Source organism: Thermobia domestica, chromosome 1 (assembly GCF_964235325.1).
Source record: "Thermobia domestica chromosome 1, izTheDome1.hap1.1, whole genome shotgun sequence".
Lineage (NCBI taxonomy): Eukaryota > Metazoa > Arthropoda > Insecta > Zygentoma > Lepismatidae > Thermobia > Thermobia domestica.
The window spans coordinates 154,994,590-155,017,722 of NC_137454.1; the positions used below are offsets into that span (position 1 = coordinate 154,994,590).

General features: G+C 35.4%; 1 protein-coding gene across 2 annotated transcripts in view; it reads left to right on the forward strand.

The window, feature by feature from the left end:
• The first annotated feature begins 2,531 nt into the window (after positions 1-2,531).
• LOC145690220 (uncharacterized) overlaps positions 2,532-23,133 on the forward strand; it is a 65,128-nt gene continuing 44,526 nt past the window's right edge. Inside the window, exons 1-3 of one of the 2 annotated variants that reach the window (XM_081764908.1) lie at positions 2,532-2,728; positions 20,421-20,533; positions 22,497-22,600. In XM_081764908.1, the coding sequence (XP_081621034.1) occupies positions 20,446-20,533; positions 22,497-22,600 (192 nt within the window). In that variant the 5' untranslated portion in view covers positions 2,532-2,728; positions 20,421-20,445. The remainder of the gene's footprint in view (positions 2,729-20,420; positions 20,534-22,496; positions 22,601-23,133) is intronic. The other variant, XM_081764899.1, reaches the window with a different exon arrangement.

Sequence of the window (23,133 nt, forward strand, 5' to 3'; positions counted from 1 at the left end):
ATACCAAACTTAGAGGTGTTATTTTGACAAACGTGATGTTGATTTTAGTCAAACTTTAATTCGACTGTTATTGCTTCCCATCAATTCCGTCTACGAGCCCCTTCTTCTAGCATTGTTGATCTACTCCTGTAGTCCTATTCTATCTATTTGCAGGAGTTTATTTTTGACTCTAATGGGAATATAACTACATTTGTTTTAGATACCACTTCTTATTTCTTTAGTAAAAGGAGTAAAAAAAATGTGTATCTATGTGCTTTCTTGTTAGAAAAGGCTAATGCAATTAAGATAGAACACCAATAAACAACAGCGATTTATTATAAAATTTAAAATTAAAATAACTTACAATTTACTTTAAATTCCAAAATGAATAAATATTAAGACACTATTAATTTTTAACAAGTCATAATATTAAATTATAATATCGTATTGCATGTAAATTCATTTTGTTTTCCTATAGCATATGATTAAACTGAAAACGAGCTAGTAACGTTTACAAATATATTCGCTTTCGCTCAGACTTGCGCAAGTAAATTGCATGTAAAACTGCCATAAAAAATGATGAGTTTTCCTAATTATAATAGATTTATAAGCAATTGATTGATTGATTGATTTTAGTTTAGCGTCCCTTTCAGCAACGAGGCTATATGAGACGTGGACCTACTGATTAACGTGGAATCCGAACCACATGAGCTCCCGCCGGGAATTGAACCCGGGTCTCCCACGCCAAAGGCGCGTACTTATAAGCAATTATTTAGTAGCAATAGAAAATAGAAAATATAGGGTAGAAGGGGGTAGTTGGGCGGAAAACTTTTTAAATATGTATAGTTTGCATTTCACTATATATTTTTATGGAATTTAATTACACCCAAATGTTGGGTGGGTAGATGTTAATAAGAAAAAAACTTTCATGAATTTTGAGACGGTGTAATGACATATTTGAAACCGAGTTTCAGGTTTGTGTATTTTTTGGTTTGAGTTACAATAAATCGCGCATCTGTTAACGTTTTGATCCGGATTTTTTACTGCTACTTAAAAACATCATAAGGATGGCGCCGTGAAGAGCAACAATCTTGAATCCTCATTGTGAGGCAGTTAAAATTTTGCTAAAATTTGTACCTTCCAATTACCCCCAGGGGTATTGGGTGCATGATGTGGGGGTAAATGGGCGGAATGCCTTGTTGTGTTATCTTTGTCTTTTGTGGTGTACACTTTTGCTTCATTGTGCATTGTGTTTATTAAGCTATTTTATTGAACTTAGGTCTCCAGTGGCCATTGCGTATGCCAATAGTGCTGATGCTGTAAATAGGACCTATTTATCAATCCAGAGTTAGGGGCCGCGGTGGCTCAGTGGTAGAGCGTTCAGCTGTGGTGCATGGGGTCCCGGGTTCAAACACTGCCCCCGCCAAGTAAACTTTGTGGTGGACAAACTCCGTGTGCGTGGTTTTTCTCGGTGATCTCCCGTTTCCTCCCACTTTCTTTATTCCGCCATTTCATTCATTTCTCATCATCGCCGTCTCCTTTAGCTTAGCCGGTATAACTGTGGGACGTAAAACTCCAAAATTTAATTTCATTTCAATCCAGAGTTCCAACACATGTTCTATTGTAATAGTTTATGGTTATTTAGCGTTAGTCTTATTACCTTCTCCTATGTTTGTTTGAATATCAGGGCCTGTTCTATTGGTTTTTCGAATTTTTTACGTTTTGGGCCAAAGTTTTGACCGCTTATATATTTTTTTCGTATGTGATACATTTTGAATTAAGTTCACAGGACAATATATTATGGTATAAATAATAACTGGACGGCTTGAAAAGTCATTCAAATATCTTTAGTTATTCCTTATTTTGTGTAAACAAAGGTATATTTTTTTTCTTAAGAACCTGCAACATATAATCAGTTCTTAAAAACTAGAAAAACACCTATAACCTGTGAGGAAAAAAGATTGAAAAAACATACCTCCGAATTCCCCCCTTCTACCCTATAACTCAAAACAAATTTCTAATGTAATACACTTTCAGTGATATATATCACATGACAATATCGAGTTAAAACACATAAAACTTGTGTTCTTTGAAAATTCGCCGAAACAGGTAAAAATGGAACAAAAGAATCGGGGAACGAGCTCATCCACAACAGAAATAAAATAAAGGGGGGGGGGAAGAGAGAGTGTACTAAAGAGTTTGATGAGATGACAATGAGAGTGGGCCAAAACGGCTCAGAAGGCAATACAAATATTATTATAACAAGGGCTTCTTAAAAGTTCTTTCAATTTTCAGAAGCAAGTGGCCATGACTCCTGTGCAAAATATCATTGTTACGATATGTAACTGCTATGTCGATTATTGCTAATTTTGCGTCAACGCAACACAAAATCAAAGGATAATAGTTATACGTGTAATTGATTTATGCAAGTTTTATGTTGCTTTAGGCTCCGCAATTATTGCGATGACTGGTACGGAATAAGACCATCACCCTGAAGGGATGATCAATAATTCAGGAGTTTGCTGGCAACACTGAGAAATCTCTTAGCAACGTAAGTTTGTTTACAAACATTCGGAGAATAAATAAGTGGTGGGTTCATTGTTGCTATTCTTATGCTCGAAATGTCTTATATGATGTTAAATGTGGAACAATTCTTATGAAGAAAAATAAAATCAAACTGTATGTTACTGCGCAATGAGAAACTATTCCACCAGAACTTGTAACTAGAAAGTGAAATTCGTTAAAGAAAGTAAGTAGTCTTACTTAAGTAAACATTATCTGTTTTGTAGACCTATGGGAAGAGTATCTCAGTGGTCGGGATATTTTGGAATACCTTTGATCGGAATACATATCTTCATTCCGAATCGGAATTAATATTTGTCATTTTGCAAACTTGACACTGGTTCGGAATTTTCTAATTCTGGATCCTCCGAATTTAGGTCAGAATTGTGAAACCAGTATTTTTGAAAGTAATTTCCAAGAATTTGGAATTATGGAGTCTCGGAACTTCACCACGAATCCGGAATCTCGGAACTTAAGCCTTAAATTTCCCAAGATCGTAAATTGCAAGAATATGGGAACTTTGGGCCGGAATTTTCGAATCGTGGAATTTCGGAATATTGGTCCACGATTTCAGAATGTAGGAATTTTGAGATCTTGGCTATCAAAATTGTTAGCCTTTCTGTGACCTCTGTTTCAGTTGCTGCTAGAAACCTATTTAACATAGTTATCAATTTCGTTTCGCGTGTTCTGCCCAAAGGTGGTTATACTTATGTAGGCCCACTGTTAGAAGTATGCTTGCCAGAATCTTTCCTGCTTAGGTTCGACACGATAGCGATCAGGCACGTAGCCAGGATTTCGTGAGGGGGGGGGTCCGTGACATGAAATACTGTGGTCATCACACCAGGGTCTTGATCATTCTAAACTATTTTGCTGGAACATATATTGGTTCGTTTAATCAGGATTTCGTAACGGGGGGGGGGGGACATGAAATACTGAAGGCTTAGGAGCTCGATCATTCTAAAGTACTTTACTGTCAACCAGTGGCGTATTTAGGGGGATGGCTATAGGGCTCAAGTCCCTCCCGAAATAAATTTGTTATATAAAAACTTCATTAAAATTTATCGGCACCCAAAAGGAAAAATATAAATGCTTTTTACATGTTGTGCATAGCCCCTCGAAACAAAATCCTAAATTCGTCACTGCTATCAACATATATTGGTTTGTTAGGGCAATAAAATGAGGACATGTTGGTAAGTATTTTAATAACGAACTATGAAGAAATCTCGAGTAAAATAAAACAAAGCGTATTAAAAAGATCAAATAATATTTACGTCCTTCGTCTGTTTATTCAAATATAACAATTTTCCTTTCTTTATGACCTCAACTATTATAAAAAGTACATACTCAATAATGTATTGTAAAATATTTTACAATATCTGAGTTCCTTTGTCTGTTGAATCAAATGTTAACAGAACTTTCTTTTCACACAATTTTTTGTTTTTATTGTTCCGTTAACTAGTGTCTGTTCCAAATGACAGGTTAAAGGAGCAGTAGCAAATTATTTTCGAAATAACATGTTTGATACTGCAAGGATGCGATGACGAAAAATTATGATTAAAATTGTTCATGCTGTTACACAACGGCACTATGCTTTCGGAAGCTTGAAATCTCCCTGACTAGTAGCAGAAATTCTGAAAATTCCGTAACTTTTCTAGAAATTTCAAATTCCCTGACTCTTCCAGGATATTTCTCTCACCTTGTCACCATGTATTGCAAGTACCGGTAATACAAATTTCTTCATAAGAAAGGGTAACCAAAAGCTTCCTATAAATTTTATTTTTAACGCTGATCCTTCTTTTTCTCATTTCATTTTGTTTCATCCTTCTTTAATTTTTTCATTTCTGGTCTCGAAGGGGGGTCCGGACCCCCCGGACTTCCCCTTGGCTACGTGCCTGTAGCGATATGGAAAACATAAAACTGTGAGTTAATGTGAAAGGATAGATTGAGAACTAAGATTGTGGATTTCATATATAACAATTGGGTAGCTATGACCTTGTTACTTAGATATTCATTTGCAATCGTCAATTAATATTTCTCTTAATTTATTCCACATAGCACCCAGAAGTCAGATTCCGAACAGTTATTTTGTTTATAATAAAGCATCAAATTCCTTTCCTTCGTAATTTCGTTAGTCTTTAATTTCTTGCACTTGGAAAATATGCTTTAATGTAACTAGAGCCCGCGTAACTAGCAGATGCCGTTCTTGTAACTGCAACAAAAAATGAACTCAATTATACCATGCTTCATTTTTCCTTTTGCCATAGAAAAATGTAACAGGGTACTTATAACTGAGGTGTCCGGCAGGTATATACAGGTTGTCTGGTGAGAAAATGCAGATATTTTCCACGTGCTAGAAGAATTTATTCTAATACAAAATGTTTATATGAACATGTAGTCTATTTCTCCTTGTTTCTGAAATAGGGGGATACCTTTTTAGCTCCAGAAACCTGAAGAGTTTCAGTTAATTGCGTATAGCACACCCTGTAGTTGGTGTAAAGACACAAATTGTGTCTCATTCGAAAGGTAGTGAAGTAAATTTTCCGACGATGTACAGATTATTACAACTATGTCTAAAGGAGAGAAATAACAAGGAAAATTTAAAAATTTCCCTCTAAAATCCCCACGTTTTTACAATTATCTCCTGTTATTGAGTGGAAACACTGTCATTAGAGCAAGAGAAAAAACTGGATAGCTAGATATTACATATTGAGTCAAGGATGTTTCTTAAAGATTCATGTTGTTGGCATGAACAGTAATTGAAAGAATAATTATAATGTAACTGTATGCCTATAAAAGCAATGTTGCTTGGGCTTTGCGACTGTTTATTTCAATCAGTGGCCTAATTAACGAGCCCGCAACGTGGGGGACCCAGGACCAAAGAGGGCCCATTTAAGTTTCGAAGATTAACCTTACGATGATAGGATGTTAAAATCCACTTTTCAGGTTTGATATTATTACATACGTTTTCCTCAATTGTGTTCTGCGGGGCAGCGGTGGCTCAGTGGTAGAGCATTCACCTCTGGTGCATGGGGTCCTGGGTTCAAACCCTGATCCCGCCAAGTGAACTTTGTGGTGGACAAACACCGTGTGCGTGGGTTTTCTCGGGGTTCTCCCGTTTCCTCCCACTTCCTTCATTCCACCATGTTATTCATTTCTCATAATTACCGTCCCCTTTAGCCTAACCGGCATAACTGTGGGACGTAAAACTCAAAGATTTCATTTCATTTTTCAATTTTGTTCTGTAGACTTCTAATATTATCAGGTTAGAAAGTCATTTAATTAACGGCGAACACTTTGTATAGAGACTGGAACAATAAATGGGATCGAGTTCTTTTTTAACTGAAATTTTCTTGTTTAAGGATTACTTTTGTTTCCTTGTAGTGGATCATACAATTAAGAAAATGCATTTACAACATCTAGTCAATCCTATCTTCTGTTCACAGCAGGTTGTCTTGATTGATTTTTAAACTGACATCAGTTTTGCTACTAACAAGGGACCTTGTTCTGGTGTCACACAAAATGTGGAACGAGACTATGGTCAATCGATTTGTGTTAGTGAACAAGAAAATCCATAGGCGGGAAAAACTCTTGATCACAACCGTTCCGTAGACTACTTATGGGGAGGGAGTAGAGGCACTGGTATCACAACACGTTGTGGATAATGAGACGAAATATGGAGCGAATTCGATGTAAATACGCGTAGAAGCACAGTTAAACATACTAAATGTGATAGTACATTCGACAATACTCTGACAAGTGAGGGCAGAGGCATAGAACGTAAGGACAGAGGAGGAGGGCTGGTAAGCGTGAAGTATAGCGTAGGGGAAAGTTCCATAGATTGTATGAACACATACAAGCCGGAATTGAGGTGAATAGCATAGTAATATATGATGGGCATGGTCAAATACATGGGTAGAGAGTAGAAAGGCAAGGGGGCAACGGCCCCCACCTTCCTGAACTGATTTTTCAATGGATAGTGGTGTATTGGACTTTCTCTGCCTTTCCCCCCCCCCCACTGTCAGCATTCATATGCGGTCCATCGTTCTTGCCACTGTAGCATCAAATCTCCAACAACTAATCAATTAAGTCATACAAACATAATGAATCACAAACGATAGTCAGTCTAGAAACGATACTTTCTTATTAGACTTATCACAGATATACATGTGCAAAGTTGTGTTATATATCTGCAGTATATTGTGCTTCTTTGGTGCTTTATAGTGGGCGTATATTGTTGTTCTACTTTTATGTCATCATCCTCATCATCATCATGATTAACCGTTGTCGATCCATTGCTGGATGAAGGTCTCTCCAATACTTTTCCACAACTATCTATCGTGGGCAATCCATTATGTTGCACTAGATTTCTTTGTACTTTACATTTTTAGTCAAACTTCTCGATCATTCTTATTCATGTTCGACGTATACTTCCAACCAAGTACGTAGCAAGTCAGGACTTTAAGGGGGGGAGGGAGAATCCTAGCAATGTTTAGGGGACGTTCGACAAACATATAAAAATGAATGGCTACATGTATACAACAGTCTATATATATCGGACGTTAAGGACCCTACGGACAATCCCTTTCATAGCTCTCTTTCTTCCATTTTTGCTTCACGATGTCGTGTAGACTGATTATTTAATTATGTATTATTACTGTACCATTCTCCTGACGTCTTGCTTCTCGGCTTTCCTCATTTATATCACCATTTTTACTTGAGCTTACCCGCCCCCTTCCCTGTCGTTACGTGCTACGCCTCTGCCCTCATTTAGTAGAGTATTGTCGAATGTAATATCACGTTAAAGTATATGTTTAACTGTGCTTCTATGCATATTTTCACCGAACTTGCTCTATGTTTTGTCTCATTATCCACAGTCTTTTCTTGCCAGTGCCCCTATTCTTACCCCCCATAAGCATGGAACGGTTGCGATCGAGGGTTTTTCCTATGGATTTTCTTGGTCACTAACACACATCGATTGACCATAGTCTCGTTCCACATTTCATGTGACACCAGAACAAGATACCTTGTAAGTGTACGCTATTCAACCACCGTATTCCAAATGTCTCTTCGCTTGCCTATCCATCTTATCAAGTACTTGGAAGTTATTAGGAATGGCCACAAAGTTCCGGATCCAGCGGAACCGCTTCCGCGAGGAACTGGTTATCGGAGATCCGGTTTTTAGAACCGGCTCCAGAAACCGGATCCGAGGAACCGGTTCCAGACCTGGATCCGAAAACCCGGTTCCAGACTGAATCTTAGGAACCGGTTCCAGATCTGGATCTGAAAACCCGGTTCCAGAACCGGATCTTAGGAACCTGTTCCAGACCTGGATCCGAAACCCCCAAAGACCCGTAAAGGAGGCACAAAGTTCATCTTCAAAACACTGCAAAGAGGACCATGCGCTAGTGCCCTCCCCTCCCAGACCCGCTTGTGTTCCCAGAAAAAAATTTTTGTACCACCAGTGGGTGTTTAGCCAAATGAGTTTGCCAGTTTGCCTGTTTAGCCAATGAATTTGCCAGTTACCCAGTTTGTTTAGCCAAATGAGACAAGCGGCCGCCGTCTGGGCGCCTGCCTGTCGCTTCCACCATTTCATCTAGCACACTGTTCACAGCCTGCCAGCAGCTCGGGTTTAGCGTAGGGATAGCCACAAAGTTCCGTGGTTCTTGGGGATCCGGTTTTCAGAACCGGTTCCAAAACCGGTTCTAGGCCTGGATCCGAAAAACCGGATCCGGAACCGGATCCGTTCATATCCGAAAACCGGTTGCACCAGGAACCGGTTCTGGCCAACCCTAGAAGTTATACATCTTATATTAGGCGTTTGCATAAGTTTCCAGCATTCTTTTGACAGAATATAAACTACATTTCTAAGCAACGAATTACAATCCTAATCATCAAAATAATTTCCTTTACTCTCCATTACTTTAACCCATAAGTCAGATAGCTTGCAATTTCCCTGCTCAAAGAAAGACTGTGACTTAGTGGTTATGAAGTTGTTGATGCACTTCTTGATATTATAAATGTTCCCAAAGCGCTGGCTAGCTATAGGAGCCGAAACAAATTTAATCTGAAGGAGCGAGATTAGGTAAATATGTCACATATAGAAGAATTTCTCAACTCAGGTTGAAGATTTTTTTCTCGTTGTTGAAAAAGTAACATGTGGAAGAGCATTGTCATGCAACAGTATGACGTCTTGCATTCCTTGGGTAGTAAAAGGTTGTTTCTCCTCGATTTTTTTTCACTTAAATGGAGCAATTTGGTTTGAAACGTTCGGCCTTGATTGTTTCACCAGACTTTAGGAATTCGTGATAGAGCACGCCCTTCATATTCCATCAGATTCACAACAAAACTTTTTTGTCATGGATATTCGTTTCAGCATTGGAAGTTAACGGCGGTCTAGGATTTACCCCGATTTTTGATATTTTGGGTTGTCGTAATAAACTCGTCTTTCGTCTCTCGTTACAATTTTCCATATAAAAAAAACTTAGTTATATGGCTAGCATGAAGTGACACACAAATGTTCAGAGACTACCGTAGCTATACTTCGTTCTGTAAGCCCATGTGGAATCAATTTACCTGCTTTCTGGATCTTACCAAGCGCGCACAGAGGTCTAGTGATAGTCTAATGTAGATTCCCAGCTTTTCCAATTCTTTGGTTTAACACAGGTCTTTGAGTAGCGTTTCCAGATCGTCATTTTTGAATTCTTGAAATCTTCCACTTCTTCGCTTGTCTTTCAATTTCCCTCCTTGAAATTGGCAAATCTTTCTCTCACCGTACTTGCACCAATGCTGTTCTTACCATTGGCTTCGTTGATCGTTCTTTTGGCTTCGCAGCAGACTTCCCAAGGTTCAAATGGAATAGCAAGTAATGTCGAACGTGTATCTTGTTGGCAGCGATGACAAATTAAATATTAACTCACTTTATCGGGAAGCTAGGTGTGAAGCTATGTAATCCTTACCCCGTCTTCTCAGAAAGTTTAATGAAGTTGCTCAAAGATACCGCTGGAAATTCATGCACATACTTATGTATTTTGCTGGTTGTCTAAATCAGGGGTAAAAGTGGAGCTGAAAAGGTAGGGGGACGCATGACGTCACGTCGTCTTTCGTGCCTATCTGCTCATTGTAATTTTTTTTTAGGAACTGGTAGACCCTTAGATATTTTCTGGAAGTCAGGGCACGACATCCTCCCGCGTTCCCACTCACTTTACCCTTGGTCTAAATTCAATCTAGCAGGCGAGAAAAAAGTAGTATTTATAGAAACGATTAAACAGATACAAAACTTTGTTTTTCGGTATACAATCTTGGTTACACCTCGATCTCTGCTCGGAAAGCATTTTATCCGGAGCTTCAGAAACTTCAGTACACATGCTTATTTCAGCTATGGTTTTAGTTTAAAATCATTATTAATATAATTTCCTTCTTTCTTTACTGATACAGGGATACATGTTTGAAATAAGAAACTCGTGAATAATGAAAAAGTTCTTCAACCCTCGAATTTTAGCGGCCTTAATAAATGTCATAAATAGCTGTAACGAAGTGCTAGTTCATTCATAAATTTTAAATAACATTTTGGTTCCATTTACTACATTTTAAGAACAGTAATCGCCAACATGATTAAAGTTTTATTAAAACATTGTTGTTGGACGTTTATCTGACAGCTCCATAAAGAATTCATTGCTACTAGAAAAGCCACTGCGTCCACCAATTTGCACTTTCTCTGTTCTATCGAATGACAAATTTTCTTTAATTCTTAGACGCTTTCAGGGTTCTCTTTTCAGAATTCAATAACTAAATAAATATTCTCGTATTATAATAGGAAAACCAAGCTGGGACGTACCATTTTCATTGCACTAAAATCGAAATATTTTTAAAAGACCAAAATTCCTTAGACAAAAAAGCCACGAAAAAAGCTCCATCTGAGAGTGAATTAAAGTTTACTTTTTACTTGGTAGCAATGAGAACAAAATCAAGCCGGGCATCACCATCACAATATAATAATAATAATAATAATAATAATAATAATAATAATAATAATAATAATAATAATAATAATAATAATAATAATAATAATAATAATAATAATAATATGCAATTTTTGTATAATAGGATCAAATAGTGAGCGACTAGATGGAACATCCAAGGTCAAAGCATTTTTTTTTCTGTTTCTCTATAAATTACATGTCTTTATGAACGTTGAATTGAGGGGGGCCCCTTTTGACATTTCCGCGGGAGGACCATGCATCCTTACTTACGCTACTGATTTCAATAATGATATTTAATAATAGTTTATAATTAAAATGTGTTGCGTTTCGTGAGTGTAGTATCCTAATGATTTGCCATTCATTCTGTTTACTGATGGGGCCTTTTCACCCGGAACGAGATTAATAACACCTGCAACATATATCGTTGGAGTGACAAAAGTCCTAGGGCATCGACAGTAAGAAATTATCAAGAACGATTTGCGGTAAATATGTGGGCTGGGATTATTGATAATAATAATATTGATCTTTTTTCCTGCATCAGCGTTTGACCGGTGAAGCTTACTTGCGCTTCCTACGCGATGACTTACGAGGACTGCTAGAGGATATCCCTCTTCAGACCAGGTTGTTGTTAATACACCAGCATGACGGACCACCATCTCACCTTACGCAATTTGTACGTCCGTATATTGATAAAAAAAATTCTAAATCGCCTGGATCATCGGAAAGGACCAGTTAACTGGCCACCTCGTTTACCCGACCTAACACCTATGGATTTTTGCTTGTGGGGATAATTGAAGGACATCGTACACAGGCAAAGATTTAACTCAAGAGACGAACTAATACACATCATCATCCAGGCATTTATTACCATCAAAAAGCACAGAAGACATCAGTCGGACAACAAGACGTATAAGGACTTGTACTGCAAAATGCATCGAAGGAGATGATGGTATTTTTAAAAACCTTCTTTGACCACATACCATAAACTGTATGGGAAATCCCGATGTTAGGTTTCTGTTTGGTATAGGGTGTATCTTCTTTAACTGAATTTGCCTTTCTACTGTATCACAGAAATGCGCCCAATTACAACAAGTGAATAAATACTTATATATTTCCTTTTAAGTGCCGACAAATTTTAATGAAATTTTGCATATAACAAATTTATTTCGGAGGCTTGAGCCCGATAGCCACCCCCTAAATACCCCACTGGACATTGTCAAATACTTTTTTTGAATCTTGAATTGCATGTAACATATTCAAGTTTATGTGTACACATACTTACTTAAGAGACACTTTCGTGAGAAGTCCCAAGAAGTCAGTCTCTAGAGCCTTACGAGAGTTGCAGATTCCTAAGGCATCAGTGCACCGCATCCACATAAACATCTTTTCCGTGCATACAAAGTCCAAATCGTGCAATCTCTTCAACCAACGGATTACAGTGTTCGTTATGGCTTTGCTGTTGCCATACTGTCTGAGATTGAGGAATATGTTTACTATCTGAAGCGCGTCCTTTTCTCAGATGAGGCCACATTTCACATGAACTATGTTGTCAACCGACACAATTCTAGGATCTTGGGGTTCGAGACCGTCAGAGACAGCCGTTAGCTGAATGTGTGGTGCGGTCTTATGCACAATACGAGTAAAATCATAGGACCGCTTTTCTTCAGTGAAAAGACGATCACAGCCAATACCTATCTTGATGTGTTGCAGTTATTTGTTGTGCCACAGATTCAGGATATTCCGGACTTAATTTTCTAACATGATGGTGCGTCACCTCGTTGGGAGTTAGATGTCCGTGCCTATTTGGATGCAACATTTCCGGAAAGATTGATCGGACGGGATGATCCCATGAGTTGGCTTCTACGATAACCGGACATAATACCGCTGGATTTCCTCCTTTGGGGTTATGTCAAGGACCAGGATTACCAAATACCAATGAACGACATTGCAGCATTACGAAGCAGAATTACTGAAGTTATAATGTCTTTAACATCCATCCCTCAAGTAATGCTGACCAGTGGGTGAAATTGGAATATCGACTGGATAGCCATCGGGCAAATAAAGGTTCGCACGTAGAAATGTATTAATTGTGTACACAAAAACTTTAATATGTTACATGCAATTTAAGATAAAATATATTTTGTCTATGCGTCTTACTTTATGCCTTATGAATGTTTGTAATTAGGGGAAAGAATTCTTGGACATCCTATACATATATATATATATATATAGGTGTGGGTGTGTGTATATATACAGAGAATTATATGTTAAATGTAACATTCATACATTTACAATGAAATATAATTAATATTCATAATGATATCCAAGTTATATATTATTATTATTATTATTATTATTATTATTATTATTATTATTATTATTATTATTATTATTATTATTATTAAATTTTACTGTTGGATATCAAATTTCACTGTTAGTTTTCTTGGCTTGTAGATACGTTTAACTTAAAACGTGTTTTCTTGATAATCCAAACTTTCAACATACGGTATTAGTCCCCTAGATTTTTGTAAATAACGATAAAGATGATCCTAAATCTTCCAAATAATTACAAAAAGCGATCACTAAAATTTACAGTTGACGTTTTGAGAACATGCTGGCCCTAATTGATATATCACATCACTACCTTTCCATTTAAAAAAAATCACAGATTTCAAAGTGGCGGATTTCAAGATGGAGACGGAAGTTCGTGATCTACTCTGCGTATTCTTATTTTGCCAATATGTGAAATTACCACCGTTTACATTGTACATCTTTCATTATTTTTACGATTCAACAGTTTATTTGATGTATTTCAATAACCACGAAATTTGACCCTCTCCCCCTCCGTTTCTTATGGCGCTCAGCCGCTATAATTTTGCACATATATATATTTTTACATCCTCTATCAGGCGCACTATGTTCTCATCCCACAACTCGATTCATCCATTTGAACCCTTTACTTATGAATGGGGTTTTTCCTGGGTTTTCCTTATTCACATCAGGCATATACCGGGATAGTACTAAACATGAAAATTTCAGCTTATTCCCTTTCTTCTTCACTTCCCCGGCTAGTATAATCACCAAAGGACATCCTCCGTCATACATGACGGCTAAAATGGCCATAGATGCCGAAAGCCCAAAAATATAATACGTAATCCTAATCCATTTCCTCGCCTTCTTTCATTCCACTAATTTTCCTAGTATTTTTAACTTACGTCTTTACTGCCATCTTCGTTAGTTCGTTACGTAAATTGGGTTGTTAAACTTAAAGATTATCTTGAACTTTCAATTTTAATGATTTTCAAATTATTTTATTTTAAAATGTGTGATTTGTACAATATTTTTTTTAATGAAGACTATAAATCTATATATATAAAAGAGAACGCACAAAATCCTTTGTCCGCTCATCACGCTAATACGGCTGAACCGATTTCTTTCATTTTTGGGGGGTTGTTAGGATTTGGACCCTAGATGGTTTTTATCATATCACTTTAATTTTCAATTACCAGTGTCTTGAGATAATTGACCAATCAGGTGTCAATACGTAAAAAAAATCCTTTGTCCGCTCATCACACTAATACGGCTGAACCGATTTCTTTCATTTTTGGGGGGTTGTTAGGATGTGGACCCTAGATGGTTTTTATCATATCACTTTAATTTTCAATTACCAGTGTCTTGAGATAATTGACCATTCAGGTGTCCATACGTACAAATCCTTTGTTATTAGTTCATCATAGGTATAAAAATAAACGTATTTATATGCAACCCGCATGACCCTGTGACTCGGCGGGTTAACATAACTGACAGGCGCTATAAATCACTTGAAAGCGAAAAAGTAAAAATTATCTAAGTAACAAAGTTTATTGCGTTCCGGGATGACCGCAGCGAAGCGGGGCGGGTTGGGGTGACCGCAGCGAAGCGGGGCGGGTTAACATAAATGACAGGCGCTATAATGTTAACATTTACTGCAATCTTCTATGGTTTTTATCATATCACTTGAAAGCGAAAAAGTAAAAATTATCTAAGTAACAAAGTTTATTGCGTTCCGGGGTGACCGCAGCGAAGCGGGGTGAACGCTGCTAGTCACACATAAAGACTTTAAAAATCACACATAATAGAGTCTTAATTAACGTGATAGTATATTATTATTATTATTATTATTATTATTATTATTATTATTATTATTATTATTATTATTATTATTATTATTATTATTACTGGAAAATTAATTTAGAAAATTCTTTCGCTCCTGCCATGGTATTTTACAGCCTGTAGGGTTACTTAAATCTATTTTAGAGTTGAATTATATATTCATATTTAATGACATTAAGTGCGAACGTGTAATGAAAGCAAGAATTAAACTGACGGAAGAAACTACTAAACTACAAAGGAAGAGACTATTTTGGGGATTCTTGAATAAAGACTTACGAAAATTTTGAATTGATTTGATTTTAAGTTTAGCGTCCCGCTTAGCAGTGAGGTTATATAAGACGTGGATCTACAGTTAACATGGTATCTAAAGTTGATGATGCATGGGAGCTTCTCAGTTGAAGCAAGTGACCTGGCTATAATGACAGAATACCTACGATGTAGTATCCCATGATTCTTTGAACTATTTCAAAATACTGTGATGTCTTCTTCAGTTATCCTCGCATCTCGCACAATCGACAAACACCGTGTGCGTTGGTTTTCTCGATGTTTTCCCACTTCCTTCATTCCACCATTTCATTCATTAGCATCATCACCATCTCATTTAGCCTTGGAGCATAATCGTGGGACATTAAATTAAAAAAAAAATCATAAATCCATAACCCAGTTGCACAAGACTCCTAAAAGGATTTTTATTATGTAGGATTATGTCAGAAGAATTAATACAACTTATATATCGGAAATAAATTTACGCAGAATCCCAGAGAAATTAATGATCATTTTCTGTACTTGCCATTATTTTCATCAAAGATTACCTGCACTTGAGCCACACTGAACCAGGAGAATTGTATTTTACAACTACACAAAAACTTGTATTGAATCTATAACAGTTACTTTTCATGTGATATCCTTGTAATATTAGACACTTGCTTTCATTGCTTGCATTTTGTCAACTTCTAGAACATCACCATATAAATATCTCTTTGTAAACAATTTAATCTTTGTTATTATTCTGAAATCTTATTTTGTAGGTTAAATTATGCCAGATTTTATTCATTTTATCCAGTGTATGTTGATTTTAATTTGTTCATAAGTTATCTGTTTTTTTTTTTTTTTTTGTGACAAATTATTAAGAATAACTGAGCATGAAAATGTTTATCTGAAATCTTGCATGTACCGAAGCATTTTTTCCTCGTCTTCCTCTTCAAAATATATAGTTAAAAATGACACATAAATATATAGATCGGAAAAGGAAGATATAAAAATATGACTAAAATGAATATTTGAATGTAAAAACAAACCAAAGCTGGCTATTCTAATAGAAGTTATGTACGATCAAGGTTAAATAATTTACAACACTCTTTTCTTTAATCCTAATCTTGTTGTTTGTTGTTGAGGTGAAATAAATAGTAAAAAATTATGAGTCTGCAAAATAATCAGGCCTAACCTTGAGCAATTGAATTGATGTCAGCTACTTCTAAATTTATAAATTAATGCTCCGTTGTGGTATCTTCCAAGCATTGTAATAAGCCTAATTCTACCATACCATACTACCATCGTGATCAGCGTTAATTAGTCATACCTACGACCGGCCAACGAAATACTAAGAAATGTATTGTATGTCTGATATGATTAGTAAGGTATTCGTCGATATTAAAGTAAAATAAAATATAGATATAGGGGTCGATCTGTTTCACATTATGGACAATATGATTAAATATTAATGAGGATTATTATCAAATATTTTTATTCTTTAAATGCTATGAAAGAATGATTGATGGAAACTGTTATATGGGCAGTATAAGTATTTCCAGCTGGTTGTAGTTATTATTAAGCCTTATGTAACGCATAGTATATATTAATGACAGTGTCGACAACGATGCGAATAAACGATACTGCATTTAGAATTTGAGTTTGGTTATTATCAAGATTTGGAAACTGCATTTTCGGAAGATTAAAGTTAATTTTCATGTGGAGACATCTTCTGCTTCCCGAATCTTACTTCATGAAGTTCATAATCTGTTACTCTTCCGTATCTACATTAGTTGTGTGAGTCAGACGGACGTTATTTTGAATGGAAGGGATAAAAATATTCGAAATGCAATTTCAGACAATAATTCACGTTTAATTAAGTTTCTCTGTCAAGAGCAGCGGAAGGAATTGAGGAAGAATTTATCAAACAAATGATCACTTTTTGTCTCTAAGCCACTTCCTTGGATGCACTTGAGCCCAATTAATCCAGAAGAATTGAGAAGATCCACTTTAATACAAATACGTAGAGAAAGAAGGAATTTTAATTTCCTGAACTAACATTGGATTAACTTCAAACATTATCAGAAATCTACCAACCGCAATTCAACATAACTTGTTGTCAAAAAGAATGTGGAGACAGGCGAGATTTATATTGAGTTAGGGATCTTTACATGGTAATCAAAATGTAATTTAAATCATTAAGTAAATATTATTTTGCACTTATTTTGAAAATCAATGAATAAGCTCCAGTTTTACTTGGATATATCAAGGCAGAATAAAAGTTCATACCATTTACATATTATTATTATTATTATTATTATTATTATTATTATTATTATTATTATTACGCTTATTTAATTGAACATTATTTTCATCATTGTAAAGTTGTTCACAACAAGTTGAATGACTTCCTGCACAAACACGGGTACGTCTTACTATCTTTTGTCTTCCATATACTGATAAATTACATATTGGACAGTTATCAGATAAAAGTGTCATTTATAAAATGCGTAGAACACAAAAACCAATGAACAAAATGGCAAAATGGAAGGGAAGATTATCATACTCCCTGGCAAAAGTGGAATCAAGCAAAAGTTTCAAGGTACGCTTCTCGACCTGCCAGAGGATGTAATAGCAAGGAACATGGAAACCTCTCGATCTCATCTACAGTGCTATAGACACTGTAGCATAATAGAACAACGTAAATCAAATCAGGGGTAAATTCACTCCCACACAATTAACTCACTTGAACCTCAGGCAGTGAAGATTGTGAGAAATACTCGAAGAACATATACAGAGAATAATTTTCATAAGTCATGGCGGTATGTTTTTAACGTGGGAGAAAGAGAATTTGAATTTACTCTTTCTCATTTTCGGTTAATTTTAATTCTATGCTTCGGATATGATTCATAAACGTTAATAAAAGTACGCGCCATGTTTAATCAGTAATGCCATATTTCTTTTTTACGAAAATGATCATGAAATCCTTAGATCGGAGAGGAGAAAAATTACCTCCTTCCTATTTGACAGATTTCAACCTCAAGAAGTGTGGATGATTGGGAAACCATAAAGAAAATATTCTTCATATTTAAATTTGAATAATTTTGGCATATCGAAAAAAATTACTGTATGAGCTGGACACAAATATTATCTTGCTAATTTTGGTATTCTCAGAAGATGATGAAAATGGTTATTTCACCAAAGAAGAGGCTTTTCCTCCGAAACTGCTTCATCAACAATATAGGTACCGATTTAATTCTTTCATATATAATTTAAATCAAGAAACTTAGAAGTTCGTGGGAAGTTGTCCCATTTACCTGCTTATCCGTGGCCAATTTCAACCACAAGCAATGGACGTAATCGGGTAAAAAGAAAATATATACTAGATTATATCTAAATCGAACAATTTTACACAGGTTATACTGAAAAATGGTTTTATCGCGCTGTGTATAATATACGAAACTTTAAAACGGAATGGGTTTCTTTTACCCTCTTATTGTAGATGGATTTCAACTTCAAAGAATAGGGTTATTTTTGCACGTTAGGAGAAGATACATGCAAAGTTTCGTACGAAACGGATAAATTTTATGAGAGTTTCATTAAACAGGTAGATAGACGGACAGACACTCAATGTCGATTGAGTTGAATAGGCAGAAGTTTGCTGCGCTCGCTTCAATCATATATAGATGCTTCTACCTAATAATAAGGACGCTAATAACTATACTTCTGTTCAACAGCTTAAATTAACTGCATGATGATCTTAAAACATAAGCAAAATAGATACTTTTGTTGATTAATTTATCATCTTGTATATTAAATCAATTAAATGTAAAAGTCAGTAAGCATACTTAATTAAGATACATTCAACAGTGTGTTAAAATACTTTTGGGACAATTGGCTTTTTATCATAGATAAAAATATTATTTGTTCAGCATGATCAACGGCAAAACATGTTCTGTAATTTGCTACTACGCTGCTATCACAGCTGAAAACTCGCGTCAGTAAGCATACTTAATTAAGATACATTCAACAGTGTGTTAAAATACTTTTGGGACAATTGGCTTTTTATCATAGATAAAAATATTATTTGTTCAGCATGATCAACGGCAAAACATGTTCTGTAATTTGCTACTACGCTGCTATCACAGCTGAAAACTCGCTCACTGGAGACACTCGTATGAGCTGTACACAAATATTATCTTGCTAAATTTGTCATTCTCGGAAGATAATGGAAATGGTTATTTCTTTATGGAGAAAAGAAGAGGCTTTTTCTCCGAAACTGCTTCATCAACAATATATGTACCGCTTTATTCTTTCATTTGACTGTCTTCATTATAATTTCTGTCACCAAATTAGTACGGTTGTATTAATGTATTAGAACTTTCGTTTACTTATGAATTTTTAAAGCGACATATACATATAAAATAAATAATAATTTTTTATCTGTACACTATTCTTCTTAAACTTCTCGTGCTGTGTACCACTGCGTACGGGGTTAAGGCTGTAAGAACTTACAGTTGTATTCGCTTTCGTTTGGTGACTGAAAACCTCTTACATCGCACTCTCTGAGCCAGAGTGGCCGCATCATTCCCGCATTTCGAATTCCAAAATTGAATTTCCGGAACAGAAAAATCAGCCGTCGAAATGGCGTGGTCTATCTCTCGTCGAGGTGAGATAGTATGAAAACGGTCTATATTTTGAGGGTTAATTATAGAAGACGGTCTGTGCACCTTCCAACTGCAGCGAATTCAAGTTCTAGTCGTGGTTCCGAGTTCATGTTTACTAGGGATGGCCAATTCCGGAATTTGAAAAGTAAAATCAGAAAAATTCCGGATTTTGGAAAAATTCCACAATTCGGGAAAATCCAGATTTCTGGAAATTCCGTATTTTTTCCGAATCCCAGAATTTTCTAAATTCCGGAATTTTCCAAAAGCCGGAATTTTTCCAAGGTCCGGAATTTTTCTGAATTCCGGAGTTTTTCCGAATTCTGGATTTTTTTTTGAATTTCGGAATTTTTCCGAAATCCGGAAAGTAAAATTTCCGATTCCAGAAATTTTTTTACGGAATCCAGTTTTCGGGAAATTTTAGCCATTCCTAATGTTAACCATAGGTTACACCCTTTATAACCTCGGTGAGGCATAAGGACACAGAACACAAAAACTCAAACTCCGCCCGAATACCCTTACTCAGTGGAAGTTGGATCTGAGAATGCATATGGCTTTCAGTAGTGGTAAGGCAATATTGCTAGGCTACAGTAGAGGTTGTTTGGTGTAAGTGGATTAAGTGAAACTCAAAGGATTAATTGTTCAATTTTATGATCTGTTGTAATCCGCGTACGGGGTGATTATTTACTTAAAGAATTATTTGATAATCATAATCGTTGAAAGTGGATACATTTCTGTAATTCTGGAATATATTTTTTTAAAGAACACAAGCTCACTTTTAGGTACTTCTAAAAATATGATTTAAGAAGTCTCTTAAAATAATTTTGTCTTTCAGGGAGCTAAAGATTTTTCTTTTAAAAATGTTTAAGAAAACAGCGTCTGCAAACGATAATTCTGTGCCAGCCCATAGATTTCGCTCTCGACAGTGTCAAACGAAGAACCATCTTGGTAAGTTGAACAAAGTAGTGATATCTGTGACCTTTTCACTTGTAAACCTACAAAATTGTCCTATTTTTAATGTGTTGATTGTAGTAGAAGAGATCTACTTTGAAGATTTGAGTCCATACATAGTGTTATTCATATCTAATGTTCATTTGTATAGAGTGTTCTAAAATCATAAGTTATTCACTTCCTAGGTTTGTTTTTCATGGGTTGAAACTACATGTTACCATTTTTTTTAACTTCTGCCATTGTTGTATGAAATAGAAAGTAATATCCGATAGTAATTAATTTATTTTGTAATGTAAAAATATAAACAGGCTTAAAAGTTCCATTTTATTTGGTATGCAGCAGTTTTTTTTTAGCTTAATTAACTTATACTGTTGATTAAGAAGAGATTATTAAACATGTAAAATTAGGATAATAAATAGAGCGAGAGCAAGAGTATATACAAAAATTAATAGATAAATCGATACCGGTCTATGTTGCAAATTAAAATGCTTGTAAATAGTTACTGTGTCTAAATGATCGTGTCATGAATTTTTATCAATATTACTGAGTATGACTTAGTAAGGTTTAAATATTTGGTGTATACGAAGATAAAAAAAAAAAACATGTATACGAATCTCACTATGTTTGCATTCCTAGTGTGTTCTAATGGAAAGTCTTAAATATTATTTAAAGAACTAAACTGATATATGATTTTAACCTAAACTCAGGAATGTGTCTAAATATTTATTAAAAGCAAAATTTTCAGTGAGATCTCCCACCTTCGTCAGCGTTTTTTTTTTTTTTTAATCATAATGTGCGGCTGTTTTAAAAAAAGCCGCTGATGAAGGTTGGGGTTTGAAAATTTCGGTATTATTAAATATTTAGACACAATACTCCTTTTGATAGCCTTATTTTAAAAGTATACACATACTGGACTATTTAAAAAACCTAAGCTTTTTATGCACGAGGAGGAAATGAGTTGACAAATGACATGAAAGAGAAATTGTCATCATATGTCTGACATACGATGACAATAGAAAATATAGCCTACCTGTATCTATTAACTATTTGAAATGTTACTGTAGGCTAAGTATATGTGTTCTTGTTACATGTCGTTACGTTTAATTTTTGCGATTGGCAGTATAGTTATCTAAATTGATTGAAATGTTATTAAATGTTATTTACCAATATATTTTATGTAACTTATCTGATGCTCATGTATTCTTTACTATATTTCACTTTCGAGTAATTGTTATTCGTGCCAAGAACTTGGATGTATGTAGAATGATATATCTTAATGTGTAGAATGTCAAACCCTAAAAGCAAATGTGTACTCTAATGTATCCTGTAGTGAGTAGGTTGGTAGTGTGGTTTTCGTTGTTTACGTCCCTGTCCGTTGCGTGTTTTGATTTCGCTTTCGTGGAATTTCTCTATCTGCCACCATGTAATGGATTAACCACAATTGCTGTTGGAAAGGTTGCCGACTCGTACAAGTTATCCCTGTAATATTAGCGAATATGAATGTAGTGAAATGCGGGAAGCAACATTGGCTGATGATTACTAATGGAGAGCACTACATATGTTATTCGTCTATCACAGTCAGGATTAGGATCGTTGGTGTTTGACCAAAATGACTGACTGATTATTGTTGATATATAGAATAGTATTACATTTACATTTACATCTTGTTTTAATCTATCCTTCTTGTTCGTGTATCTGTCTTGGAAGTTGCTACCGGCATAAATAATTGAAATACATATTGGAAATCATGTTTCGGCATTCCACAGAATAATATTTTTCCTTCTAATATATATTGAGGTAATTGAATCATTGCAAGTTTATTCTCCTTTCTTTTAAGGAAATTATTCGGAAAGGGAATCTCTATTGAATTTTTCGCTGTACTTCAGAATTTAAATTAGGTTAAACTGAGCTTGTACATACGTCCGAAATGACAGTAAATCCTGTTGTTTTTCTATTTCAGAAATAGCAAGAATTTCTAGTCTGCAAGGGAGTCCTCAATTAAGAAAATCAACAACTGCCAAATCACTTCCTTGTCCTATAGGTATTCCATCATTAGAAACAAAGGTAATTAGTTTTATAGTTATTAGCAGAATTCCCCACTCTTTTCATGGGAAGAATAAAGTTGAATGGATATTACATTTAAACCCTCACATATGTGGGTGATCTTCGTATGGATTATCGGCAACTTTCAAAGAATTCCGAAATATAGGCATCTCTTTATAATAACGGCAACTCTCATTTCACCCGTTCCAAGTCGAATTTCTAATACTGTGATGTTCATATTTCGGAATTCCTTAAGTTTAGACACATGAAATTTGGTATTTGGACTATTCATTTAAAATAACTAATCATATGTTTCAGTGTTTCGTGATATTTGACATAGATAAATGAACCATACCCATCCCTTTGCCTTCCCTTCTAGGTCAAACATCAAAAAGTAATCAACCGCATGTTTAATTATATTAAATGAAAAGTCTAAATACTGAATTTTATGTCTCTAAAGTCAAAGAATTCCGAGATGTGATCTTATTATGATAATTGCAATTTTCATCCATTTTCTTCCCTTCTTGATCAAATATATATATATATATATATAT